The sequence below is a fragment of the Nerophis ophidion genome, linkage group LG02, assembly GCF_033978795.1.
Source record: "Nerophis ophidion isolate RoL-2023_Sa linkage group LG02, RoL_Noph_v1.0, whole genome shotgun sequence".
NCBI lineage: Eukaryota > Metazoa > Chordata > Actinopteri > Syngnathiformes > Syngnathidae > Nerophis > Nerophis ophidion.
The window spans coordinates 17,250,681-17,265,040 of NC_084612.1; the positions used below are offsets into that span (position 1 = coordinate 17,250,681).

At 38.9% G+C, this 14,360-nt stretch overlaps 1 protein-coding gene and 1 long non-coding RNA gene across 2 annotated transcripts; one reads left to right on the plus strand and one right to left on the minus strand.

Annotated features, from left to right (window-relative positions):
• The first annotated feature begins 1,611 nt into the window (after nt 1-1,611).
• Nucleotides 1,612-14,358, plus strand: LOC133537315 (putative gonadotropin-releasing hormone II receptor). The gene is made up of 4 exons (XM_061878350.1): nt 1,612-1,801; nt 9,607-10,168; nt 13,180-13,384; nt 13,450-14,358. Exons 2-4 carry the CDS (start codon nt 9,650-9,652, stop codon nt 13,938-13,940), a joined length of 1,215 nt encoding a protein of 404 aa, XP_061734334.1. The 5' UTR covers nt 1,612-1,801; nt 9,607-9,649; the 3' UTR covers nt 13,941-14,358.
• On the minus strand, nt 7,439-14,259 carry LOC133537325 (uncharacterized). Its single transcript, XR_009802653.1, has 3 exons — nt 13,572-14,259; nt 13,290-13,514; nt 7,439-10,181 (listed from the first exon to the last, which is right to left on the minus strand). It is a non-coding gene; the product is annotated as an uncharacterized LOC133537325 (long non-coding RNA).
• Nucleotides 14,359-14,360: the final 2 nt, after the last annotated feature.

Below are 14,360 nucleotides of genomic sequence, written 5' to 3' on the forward strand. Positions count from 1 at the left end.
ATTGTATTCCGTTTATATTTACGTCTAACACAATTTCCCAACTCATATGGAAACGGGGGTTGTAATAAAACAGAGCTACTATGCCCCCTTGTGGTCTGTGCCGTCTACTCCTCCCAGTACACAACAATTGTCTTATATTTTTGTAATTAGATTAGTTCTTTCAAAGAATTTTATCTTTTAAATCAGATCAATCACACTTTATAATTTTGATGAAACACAGTACATTTTTAGAATTTTGATTAATCAAAGTAAATTACTTACTTTCAAAATTTCAATGAACTTTAAGAAATACCACTGTTTTACTTCTTACCACACCCTTACGGATATGTTGAACTGTAAGAAAATTTAGTAATATTACTGCTAAATAATTTGACTATATTGTCAGAATGTCATTCGTGAAGATCTGACGCAAGTCATTTATTTGTTCAAAACTTAGGAACAGTATTATGTAAAGTTGTATTTTTTAAAGCCAAATTTGCCAGCGAGCACACTAGTCTCCTCATCTTCGTACAACACCCTGTGCCGCCTTTCAGGTAATCATCCACTGTTTAGGTAAAGTTGCAATAATCTGCGGTGTGTACATGATTGACGCAATACTATTTGTAATTAATCTCAGACATTAACGCATTAATTTGGACAGCTCTAATTTTCAGATTGTTCATTATTGCTGGCGACTTGTCCAGGGTGTACCCAGCATTCCGCCCGAGTGCAGCTAAGATAGGCTCCAGCACCTCCCGCGACACCGAAAGGGATAGGCGGTAGAAAATGGATGAATGGATGGATGGAATATTGTAAATTACCGTATTTCCTTGAATTGCCGCCGTGGCGCTAATTAATTTAAAACCTTTTTTCACTCCTGCACTTACCAAAGGCATGCGGTAAAAGTAAGCATGTGCTAATTATTTTAAAACCTCTTCTTACTCCGACACTTACCAAAAGTATGCAGTAAAAATTTGAGTGTGATTTAAGCTTGGACCTTAAATCCTACTGAATAGCTGTTAATCGTCTTCCCTTTATGCAATTTCAAATTACCGGTATTGAAATCAGCCTCCTCCATTTTGAAAATGATGACAGGGGAAGTGTCACTCGTGACGCCACGAGTTTGACCAGGCGGTAACACAAAGCATGCGCTTATTTTTTGGGGAAACGAGTTTGACCCGGCAGTAATTCAAGGCAGGCACATACTATATGCCCTGCGGAAATTCAAGGAAATACGGTAGTTGTTAAATCTGGTATTTTATTAAATATATTGTTTTTGTATTATTATTATTATTATTATTGTTGTTGTTGTTATTTTATTATTATTATTCAATACATTTTGTTATAATATCTATTTTTGTTTACTCACATTCTAACCAAGATAGGCAAATTAAAGGCAAAATCACAAAATTTTTAGCAAAAAGTATCTATTGGTGTATTTTCTTGGCATTGGCTCGATACTAACATTTGCATCATCCCTACTGTATGAATCACTGTAATAGAGTGAGTGTTTTGTAAAAGATCCCCCGGGCCCACACACACACTCCCCCTTTGTGAGAAATAATTAAGTAATATAGCTTTATAAAAATTGAGTATGTGTTTGTAACAATAAAGCATGGTTAGAGGTGACACCACACCTTGCTGCGCTCTCATTGGCACACTGGCTGCATGTGAAGAAGGGGCACAGCGTACACATGCATTCAAAGAGCTCCTCAAGCTGGACGGTTTTGTTTAAAAGCCTACTGTGCATGGGAGGATTCAACATTTACGCAAGACTGCATTTTCTCCAAGACATGAGCAAAAGCCAATTATTACATTGCGAGTGAGTACATCATTTTCTATTTTCTGTTTGTAGCTTACAAATCAGTGTTTTATGTCACAATATAATTTGATGAATGTGCATATTTTATTCAAAACGTACTAACAGGATGTAACATATGAAGTTAATGTTTATTTGTGTGTCTCTCAGTGTGTGTTGTGTTTGTGTGCACAAAGTGTGCAGTAATAGTCCAGCTGGTCAGTAAGAAAATCAATTGCAATCCTAACATTACTATCAAGAACAATATGAATTTTTAAAATAATGCACAGTTATCACCTCTATCAAGTCAGATTTGAGCAGAAGTGTGGTTTCACTCTCTTATCAGCAAGTGTCTTTGTGTGCTTTATCATTAAATCATAATTGTAATCTAATAAATAATAGGAACCATTGCATAATTTTGTTACATTTATACTACATTTCATATCACTAAATCAATTTAGCTAATTTGGTAATTGACTATATTTTAAAATGAACAATCAATGCATGTTTTTAAATGTCTTAGACTTTGAATGGTAATATTCATGTCATTGAAACATTTTACATATTTTGGCCCTCATTCAAAATAAACGCCGATATGTCTGATTATGCAATAACACTGCAGCTCCCTTGAGGCTTTATGGTGGTGCATCAAACGAAGTGTAAAATTGCAATCAAAATATCAAGCGTGAAAGGGTTCCTTTAAATTCATTTAAAATTGTACGACAACAACCACACAATTCTGCCACAGTATTTGACTCTCCTACACCCTGTGTGCACAATATGGACACAAATGCCATGACATCATGGACAATTTTGCAAAAAGGACTTTTTAGGGATGCTTTAATTGTGATATGTTTTCCTAATGCAATTAAACTGGCAGCCCAAAATGTAAGGCAAGAGTACTGTTGTTTATAAATTGTTTATTTTTTTGCAGCAAAATCCAAAAAACACTGGAGTGTAACTGTTTTATGGAGGAACTTGGACCACTGTAAATACATTGGCAGATCATTGCATTGACATTTCAACCTAGCTAACAGACAAAACACTGTAGTCCAACTTGTTTAACTGAGGCGTTCCTCAAGGCACCCCTCTACTTTTTGGCAGCGTCAATTTTCTTTTCTAATGTGATTTATGTAACTACAAGATGCAGTCAGTGGACATTTGTTCAACTTCTTTGTTTATACTATTAGGGTTCCTCAAGGTTCTGTTTTAGGTCCTCTCTTTTTCTTCATGTCAGCTATTCGACTGGTGGCCTGCGAGTTTATCAGTTGAAAAAACATTTTTGCAGCAGATTCTTAAAATGTTGTTATAGAGATTTCCTTTGAATCGTTTTGACTAAGTCCTTAAAAAAAGCAGGGCGCTCCTGTAAATAGATCAAAATCAAATGTCTTCTGCAGCCATTGGTTCTCTGAGTATATACAAAATAAGACTAATAGTGAAGAGAGAAGTTCGGCCCCCTGGTCCCTAGCTTTTTTGAAATGTGGCCCCAAAAGCAATTTGTGTGAATGGGTGAATGTGGAAATAGTGTCAAAGCGCTTTGTGTCCTTAAAAAGGCAGTATAACCCATTTACCATTTAGTTGAATATCCCTGCCCTAAAGTCTTTATGAGCGCCAAATATGAGGAAAAACTTGGAAATGTGGCCTCCAAATCAATTTAGTTGAATATCCCGGCCCTAAAGTCTTTATGAGCACCAAACATGAGGAAAAACTTGGAAATGTGCTCCCCAAAGCATTTTAGTTGAATATCCCTGCCCTAAAGTCAAACATGAGAAAAAACTATCACCTCCCTTAATTTTTTGAGAAAAAAATAGCTTAAAAGTTTGCTTTTGATATTCATGACATCATGAAGGAAACACTTTCCAACTCATGGACATGATCACCTCTGACCCACCCTGACTCCACCACCAGGATAGTCTTGTGTGTAAAAAAAATAAAATAAAATAAAAAATACAATTTGCAGGCTTCGCTTTACATCTGAAAATAAATCTGTCTCTCTATCCTTGATTTAGCTAGATATATGGAACTGCGGGTTAGAATGTTTGGTTGTTGTTTTTTGCAAATAGGCCAACCTAGCATGAAGTTGCTGTCAAAATGTGAGTGTAATGTTAGCACTATAGCTAACATAACTCTGTTACAGTAAAGCTAACGTTTGTTTCCTTTTTTTATCTGATAATATCGCATCAATTATGTTGAACAAGGGCAGATTTGGAGCCCAATCTACTAAGATCCGAATACCAAACTAAAAAATTGTGTGTACTATTAGTAGGTGTGTTGTGTGTGATTCATTAAGACTGCAAGTACAATTGAAAACTGGTGGAGGCCGACTTATTTAAACAAGGCTTTTGCGTGTACTATGCAGTTCAAACCTGCAACAAGCATTTATTTTGTCCGCATCAGAGGTAGATGAAAGTCTTTTCGTATCTGACGTAAGTAAAGCAAGTAAGTAAAAGTAAGGAGTGAGGGTGATGTGGGACCAATAGCTACTTGCTTACCAGCACACTACGCCCCAATTTAAAACAGAAAAAGGACCAAAAAACTGAGCGTCCAGTTGCGGTATAAAACTTAAAGAATGTAAACGTTGCCAATAAATTCCGTCTGTAGCTCACTTACCGACCGTCTTGTAGTCCTGCAGCACTCCCAAGATATTGAAGAAGAATGTAACCAAATAAAGTCTTATGTGATTGATCCTGCTGAAAAGACGTGAACAATGGATCAGTCAAGAAACCTGGAAACTTATTGATGAAAGAAAGCAAATTAAAAGGGACCAGGCAAGGATTGAGCGAAACATAAACCAACAGGCACAACTGTACTCTGAAACTGACAAGAAAATAAAAAAACAATGCAGAAGGGACTAGAAGTCTTGGCTTCAGAAGAAATAATAAGGCGCAAAAAATGCTGCAAACAGAAATGACTTAAAAACGCTATTCAGAATCGTAAAAGAGGTAAGTGGAACCAGTAACCCAAGTTCGATACCAATAAAGAGCAAATATGGGAAGAACCTTTTGGCAGAAGAAGACCAGAAAACTAGATGAGTGGAACATTTTAAAGACAACCAGATCCAACATTGCTAATTGACTCGAGTAAGCATGACACCATGTATCCCCTTGACCTTAAAAATAAATACAGAACAGATCATAGAACATTAATTTTTAAAAGCTATCAACGCCCTAAGGAACGACAAAACACCAGAAATTGACAAGATCTCAACAGAAATGTTGAAATATGGGCAGGAGCAAATAACAAAACAGTTAACACACATGTTCAACAAGGTTTGGGAAACAGAAACAAGTGCCCAAAGACTGGAATAAAGGAATAATTGTAAAATTTCTCAAAAAAGGAGATTTAAATAACTAACAACTGGAGAGGGATTACACTATTATCTGAGGTAGGGTTGTATGGTATACCGCTTTCAAAAAATTATCGCGATACTAATCAATTGAAATCAGTACCGGTATGGTTCATTCATCTGAGTGCCGCATTGCGGCGGTGACTACAGAGCAGAGGCACATGTTGTGTGTGTCAAACACCAAGCACACACAAAGTCCATACAAGTAATAACATCTTGGAGAGGAAAAATGGCAAAAAACCCCTAAAACTCTACTGTTTAAAAGAGGGTGCATGAAACGCAATACGGAGGTATTTGGACTGCAAAACTAACAATAAAGGTGACGCTTCAAACAGGAAGGCACCGCATTGCTAGTACTGTTTTAGACCTTTCCTGCTTGTCGGCTCCCAGGCCGTGGTCGAGGAGAGCAGGGGAGACGTTCCCTCCAGGGCCAATGTTTTGTTGGGGGTAACACCATTCACTTCACAATGGGTCCGTAAGGCTACGCTCTTAGGCCGGAATGACGAGGCCGTCGATTAGTTACAACTTGGTTAATTTGTAATTTCCACAGGGCACAACCGGACATCCACCATGCTATTGACACTCCAGCACATGCTAGCGCTACCTCTCCAAACTTGCCCATTAACTTACTCACGTCACTCACCCAACATACTGCCATTCTTAAAGGAGTACACACACACTAATACGCTACATTCACAACAGCTGCTTTAAAACACGCATCACCAAATGTGGCGGTAGTTTTGGCATCTTTGCTTCAAACTTAGGTAAACATTTAAATAATAAGCATTCAGATCTGCACATGGAGATATAAAAAGTGACGGATAATAATGTAGTTGCACCTGTCCTACTGTTCGGTCCGGTGCAGACAGTAGTTGAGGAGCACAAGGAAGACGTTCCCTTCAGAGTCGATGCCATTTCAATGCCTTTTAATTTATATTTTAAGCTTGTAAAATTGCTCTTTGACAGGGAGTGTTTAATGTAGTGTAAGATTTTCTGTTAAAATAAAGCTAATATTGAAATTTTTCTAAGTTCCATTTATTTGGAAAAATTAAGTATTGATATACATTTTGGTACCAGTACTAAATTATTGGTATCGGGACAACCCTAATCCCAGGTCATTTTTTTATACAAATTAAACAGACCCAATGATACTCTGGATACAAGACTTTTGAAAGGAACAGGCTCGTTTCCGCAAGGGAAGGTCCTGCGCTGAACAAACTAACTCTCAGGAACATAATCGAGCAAAGTCTAGAATTTAACAAGAAACTACACATCATTTTTGTAGACTTCAAATTGAACTTCGGTAGTGTACATCGGCCTCAGTATGGAGCATAGCAAACATCTATGGACTCCTACAAAAATGTATTAAGAGTTTGTATACTAACTCGTACTGCTGCGACAGTCATTCAGAGTACTCCAACATCATCTGAGGTGTACGTCAGGGATGCATACTGTTGCCCCTGTGACGCGCAAAGCCATGAACAAACTACCTTTGAAATGAACTGGCATGACACTAAAATAACTGACCCAGATTTTGCTGTTGACTTGGCCCTTCCTAGAGACACAGCAAAGGCTTTACAAGAGATGGCAGTCTGTCAGACACAGCAGCTAAGGTGGGCCTCAAGATCAGCACTGAAAAAACAAAAGTCATGTCAGTGAAGGAACAACACCCTCTCACTTTGCAAGTGAATAACGAAACTGCAGAACATGTACGGAGCTTTACCTACCTGAGGAGCATTCCATCCAAAAAAGGAGACAGGAATTGATAGTTCAAGCAGGTTGGGCAAAGCTACAGCTGTCTTTCGAAGACTGACTAAGATCTGGACATACAGATCCATCACATCAAAGAGTAAAAACATTCCATACAACTTCTAAATTATTCCAGGAGCCATACTGTATATGCCAGTGAGGCACTATCCCAAAAGATCAATGATTTTAATCAAAGATGCCTAAGGAACATTTTAAACATCACATGGAAAGATAAAGTCCCAAACGAATAGGTGCTTGAAAAAAACAAACTAAAAAAACCAAGTCCTCACTAGTGAACCACAATATGGTAAAAAAGAAAAGGGCAAGGCCATCTAACCACATGGAGGAGAACAATCATAAGTGATCTGGAGTCAATGGGACTTAACTTGGAAGAAGCAAAGAGTCTTGCTATGGACAGAGTGAAATGGAGATCTGCTGTCGCTGCTCAATGCCCCGCAAGTGAAGGGAAGAACTAGGTCAAAGTATACAGGGGTTTTACCACAGAACAAAATCCTGTTTTTTTATGTTTTGAAACAAGCAGCAGACATGAATCAATTTTACCGGAATTTTAAAAGCAGTCCTGCGGTGCATATATATTGAAAACATTTTTTTGTGCACTGACGGTGCGCTCATGGGAAAGGCTGCGGCACTAATGGCGGAAAAGAAAATGCATTTTGCAAGAAGTTTTTTTTACATAGGAGGTATATTGATGGTAAATGTTCTAAATGAAAAAAGGAACGATATTTAAAAAAACGCCATCCATTCATTCATCTTCTTCCGCTTATCCGAAGACGGGTCGTGGAGGCAGCAGCCTAAGCAGAGAAGCACAAACTTCCCTCGCCCCAGCTATTTCGTCCAGCTCTTCCCAGGGTAATCCCAAAGCGTTTCCAGGACATCTAGGGAGCAAAGTCTCTCCACCGTGTCCTGGGTCTTCCCCGTGATCTCCTACTGGTTGGACGCACCCTAAACACCTCCCCAGGGAGGCGTTTGGAGGGCATTTTGACCAGACGCCCGGACCACCTTATCTGGCTCCTCTCAATGTGGAGGAGTAGCGGCTTTACACCAGAAGACACAAAAACACATCAATTTAATTTGTTTTAATTAGCCCCTTAATTCATCCAGCAGTTATGAAATTATAAAATGATATTGGTGTAGACAATATGTCTGATATTTTTATTTTTGACAGTCCAAATATGTTGGCAAGCATACATAGTATAGGCTGCTATGCAATCGCCTCCTTTCTCACAGGCGTGTGCGTAACGATGTCAGTTTGAACATACTTTTCAGAAGTGCTAAATAAAGATGCAAAATAGTGCTCGCAGTTGAGTTTTATTATTGATAAATGAATCTGCCTGTGCAGAATAATTATAATAGCAGTTTCTCCTGTCAGTACTGTGGGTGTTCTGATGAGCAGCATATATATTCTACATATTCATTAAAAACAGACACGCTAAATAGATTGTGCCCCTTGTTCTGCTCACTTAAGAGACGCAATCTGCACACAAGTTTAGTAGATCAGCTTTGCGTGTGCGATCAAGTTTGCAAATGTTTTAGTACATACAAACCTTAAGTAGATCAGGCCCATAGTGCATACATGAAAAGCCCTGTACGATAGCGTTTCTGGTAGCCACACGCTTCGGGCCTGATTGTCTAAGATCCAAATACTTTGTGCTAGACAGCGTGCGCAAAATATAAAATTGCAAGTTCTATTAGTTGGCTTGTTGTGCATGATCTATTAACTCTACTTAAATGAGGATTTTGCGTCCACACAGGGCTTTAACTCCGGAGACAATTGATAATTTTCTGCACATCCATGTTATCATGCTCTTACCTGCGTGCCATGTGGCAAACCAGCGGCGCACATCTGTAATCTGTAACACCTTTTCTGAATCGCAATCTAAACAACAGAAACATATGCAGACAGACACTTACTTCTGTGTGCTCTGGTGTGGATCGCATCACCAGCGCATTTGTGCGCTAGAATGACTCAAATAATAAAAAAAAAAAGCACAATGAAAGACATTTACCTTTTGGAGATATATTATTGTAATATATTTCCTAAATTAAAAAAAACCCAACAACATAAAAAAAAAAAAAAAACACCAGCAGACACCAAAACACTAAAAGGACAATATAGCTACTATTTTTTACTTCTGGCCATCCAAATTGTTCACACACGCACACAGGATGCAAGATTCTTGTCTGTCCATCGTGCAGCGCGAGCACCGATCCTTCATCTGTGTTTGGAAATGTCGGTTTGCATGTTGTTCTGACATGAGCTAAATAAAAAGCAAAAAAGTGCTTGTAAAATGTTGGTGAGACAGTGTTGATGTATCAATTTGCACATGCGCTATCAAGTTTGCATGTGTTTTTAGTACATGCAAACCTCTAGTAAATCAGGCCCTTAGATGGGGACAACTCAGCTCATTAGCATTAAAGCTACAGACACATAATGACGTATTCCCACAAGGCTAACCATAAAGCACTTTAAAACGTTCCTGCATCAAGACTAGATTTTGGACAAGGAACTTCCAATACCATTGTGGGACCTCTGAGACCTTTAATGTATGTATGAGCTAAAATTGTAACCATGCTGTCCTACCCCCTCAGCAAATATGGTGTCCGTATGAGTAATTGATGAAGCTTTTGTAGTTGTGGTAAATGACAAAAGATGATTTGCATGTAGTGCACAGCTTGTGAGTCATGGATGTTTTTGATGTCATTGTGGGACTAGCACTGACCTTCACGCATGAGCAGAATGCCCCCTCTCCAGGAAAATGGGCACTAGCATGCATCAACTGAGCGCAGACCTACAGCTTGTCAACACCAGCTGCAATGTCTCCTCCTGGCTGTGCCTGGATGACCACCTGCAGCTGCCCACTTTCACCACGGCCGCCAAAGTCCGAGTGATCATCACCTTCATCCTGTGCGGTGTGTCGGCCTTCTGCAACCTGGCCGTGCTGCGGGCGGCCTACGCGGATGGCAAGCGGAAGTCCCACGTCAGGGTGCTGATCATCAACCTGACGTTGGCGGACCTGCTGGTCACTTTCATCGTGATGCCGGTGGACGCCGTGTGGAACATCACAGTGCAGTGGTTGGCGGGAGATGTGGCCTGCAGGGTGCTGATGTTCCTCAAGCTCCAAGCCATGTACTCCGGCGCCTTCGTCACCGTGGTGATCAGTCTGGACCGCCAGTCAGCCATTCTGAACCCGCTGGCCATCAACAAAGCCAGGAAGAGGAACACGGTCATGCTGACGGCGGCATGGACCACGAGCGTCTTGCTGTCTGTCCCTCAGGTGAGCTCGCCGGCTGCAGGTCAGTTTTTAAAAGGTCAAACTCGAATGTTACTTCATTGCAGCTGTCATGACATCAGTGTACTCATTTGAATATAAGTGTTAAAAACATGTCTTTTGACCACAGAATGCACCTCCATCTAGAACCACAGCAAAACTATGAGGTCATCATCATGCTAAAAAGGGCTTCATGGATATCTAAGATGCTGCAGTACACTGTCTTATTTTAATAATTGACTAAACCTCAGGTCACGTTTATGTTTAAGCCATGAGATGTTTTATGGTATAAAACATTCAAAACGTGGGCGTTGTCAGCACGTTCCAAATTTTCTATCTTTAAATGATCTTTTCTTGTCTATTAGTTACTAAAATCTTACAAGGCTTGTTTTCTATTGTACAATGGCATATTGTAAACATAAAAAAGATTTGACAGTTACAAAGTTTAGTGGTTGTTTTTGCACAAACAGAAAATAAAATCTAGTTATTGTGCACACCACGTGGTGGAGGGATACAGACGCGTAGTACATAGCACGTCACTACACTAAGGAAGGACAAAGTCACTTTTGTTCATTTTACTTTTAAATTTTAACCTTCATCAAATTTGAATATCCACATGTAACTTCCATTAAGTCTCCCAATCATGAGGCAGACTCTTCTGGTGGCAGCGTGTAAAAGAAAAGGAAAGTGATGTGAAATTTAGCCATACCATACCACCTTTAAGGGCTGCCCCTCCATCTATGCAGATCACGCGCTGCAAGTATGGCCCCGTTTTGTGTGAGGAAGTGGATGTAAAATTTCAATTAATGAACGACAAAACGCTTCATCTGAAATTTTACCACAAAAGTTTTCACTTTCCTGCTTTGTCATTGATAAAAATATAATGGCAACATTTCCCGTCATGGTGCATAGTGTTAGTATTGGGCTGATAAACTGAAGTACTTTATGTATTAGTTATATGAGTTTTTTTGCACCAACAAAAAATTATTTGTGTTGTGTTACTCCATTGTACATGATTTTCCTAAAAGTGCTATTTTCAAGTTAAATATTAACAATGCAAAGTTCCATTGTTTCACTGGTGTACAATACATTGGCATTTATTCCAGTGTACGGCAAACCCAAACAGGATGTAAAATCCTTTGAGATTCAAAGGACATAAAACATTTAAAATTCCTATTGTTTTAACTTTCTTTGCTTAAATCTCTCAATCCTTAACACAAATACAAAACAGGCCATGTTTTTTAACACTTTAAAGCCCTTTTGATTAAATTATGTTTAAGTTGTTAATTAGTATCAATTTGCTTGACATTAATTATTTTACTGGTTTAAACACGTGACAATATCTGATCACAAGGCCTACAAAAGGGTCATGATCTTTAAAAAAATATATTACATGTTTGACATTTTTTTAAAGGACTGAAGTTTGTTGAGAAATTCGAGAAAAAAACAGGTGAAAAAACAATTCAAAATGTTTTTTTATAACCGTTAAAAACTTAAGAAATTTTTATGTATATCCTGTTTGAAGATAATTAAAATTGAACGTCCCCAGAGGGTTGAGAAAGTATGAATATTGTTTCATGTAAATAAAATAACTGTGGAAAAAAAGTGGGGTGAGGCCCTCAAAATAAATTTCTGCTTCGGACTCTGCCGACTTTATTTATAAAGCCTTTTAAAAACAACTATATTTGAGAAAAAAGGGCCGTAGATGTCTTAAAAGAGGAGAAGCAGCAAAATCAACATGGGCTGTATGCCAGGGCCAAACTAGATAGTAGTCTCACTCATGAGGCTTCCTCCTCCCAATAAATCTAACTACTTTGGAATGTTTCTGCCAGTGCACAAGACAACCATAAATATAAAAATAGGGAGTTATCTTGTTTATGATTGTTTTAATTATTGTATCAAAACATTTTATTATACCGCTTTATGTGTTCTGTCCACATGAAGACTGTCCATTGAGGTATAACTTAGGTATATGTTCAGACTAACCATATAACTCAACTGACGCCAGTTATAGGAATAGAATTTGTGTATAGGTTTTAGTATTTTTATTTTATGCCCCTTGCAGCCTTTATTTGTTATTGTATGCAACCTTTGGTAAAAACTAAGGCATACTTTTCTCTGGCTCGTTGGCTAACTCCAGGTATTATATCTCTATGACTTCAGTATGTGCAGAAAACATACTGATTTTAAATAGGGGACCCAAGGTGGTTGTGGTCACTGAGGTCAAGGGTCCGATCAGTACTTGTTCTTTACCAGATCTATACATGTCACATGGTCCTTTTCTTGTTTTAGAATTTTCAGAGTTTTATTGTTCAACAACAGCATAACAACTAGGACTGACTTAGACTACTGATTTTAATATTCAAATCTGATTAGTTTGCATAGTTGTTTTTTTAAACAGATTGCGATGATATGTACTGTATGCTCTAGACTATACAGTATACAGTACACATCATTAGTGCCAATCTGGTGATATGAACTGAAGACTCACCAGTGAGTCATTACATGGCTGTAATGTTAAGTTCCCAAACTTAAAAGGGAAACTTCACGTTTACCTACATTTTCTGTAGGTAAACCTGTGAAAGGATCTTTACTGTTGACAGAGGGGAGCAGGGAGGGAGGCCTCCTGCCTGAGTGCGCTGGTCAAAGCTACACCTCGGGGCGAGGTAGCCAATTTTCGCGAGTCTGTGTGTCGGGACTGCGAGCTTTGTGTCTTAGGGCGGCGCCTCCCTTATAAAGGAACATCATCCCAACAAAGTTGTCTCAACTACTCAACGAACCTTACTCTCACGGAATGGAAATTTATGTCCGATGATTCAACAGCGAAGTTGATAGTGGATTCAGACTCCCCCAATTCGAATGATCCCCTATCATAAGATACCCCTTGGCTCTTGTAAGAACTCTTTTTGATTTTTAAATATCTAAGACGATCTAAACAAAACTGATGAAGTCATTTGATTACATGTTCACTGCTGCTTCTTTAACTGCAGTGTTTTCTCTTCATCTTTGCATGTCAGATATACCTGTTCCACAACGTGACCATAGAGCATCCCGAGGACTTCACCCAGTGCACCACACGGGGAAGTTTCAATTCACGCTGGCACGAGACGGCGTACAACATGTTTACCTTCTCTTGCCAGTTCCTGCTGCCGCTGGCCATCATGATCACGTGCTACACCAGGATCCTCTTTGAGATCTCCAAGCGTCTGAAAAAGAACAACAGTGAGTTCTATCAGCAATTATTTCTAAGTCAAGTTGAATTCATTGAGTTTTTTTCTCCCTGCCAGGATCTTCCGGTGAGGTGCATTTGCGCTGCTCCAAAAACAACATCCCAAGAGCTCGCATGAGAACCCTAAAAATGAGTGTTGTTATCGTGTTGTCCTTCATCATCTGCTGGACTCCCTACTACCTGCTGGGTCTTTGGTACTGGTTCCTTCCAGATGACCTGGAAGGGAAGGTCTCCCACTCGCTGACCCACCTCCTGTTCATCTTTGGGCTGGTCAACGCCTGCCTGGACCCGCTCATCTACGGCCTCTTCACAATTCATTTCCGCAAGGGCCTCCACAGGTTTTACTGCAAATCAGAAGCCACTATAGACACGGATGTTAACACAGTTACAAGCGGATACACCGGTGGCACAAGCCTGCCGAAACGAGAGGTTAGCCTCAGCGGCCAAGAGAAGTTCAAGATGCGTGGCAATAATCACAGTTCAACAGCAGGAAACAGCATTTTAACGAGACATACCAACGCAGGGGGACACATGGAGAGCGGTATATGAATACATTGCGCAAATATATGACATCCTGCATTTTGGGAACAAAAGTATTAAGAGTTGAGACACACTTCTTCGTTAATCTTAATTATTCATCTTTTTTTCCTCTAACTTTGTAGGTACCGTCTGAAGAACATCTTTTTCTGATACTAGTGCACAAAGCAAGATCTATTAAGACATGTTTATGAGTCTAACAAATCCTTAGAACAGAGATAGCAATCTAAAGAAAGTAACAATAATTAGTAACTATTTACATTTTCAATTATACAAAATACTTTTAAATACTATTTTAAAAATATCGATAAAATATGGCAAAAACATTAGAATATTTTATCACATTATATATATATATATATATATATATATATATATATATATATATATACACACAGTATGTATATATATATATAAATGCATAATTAAATG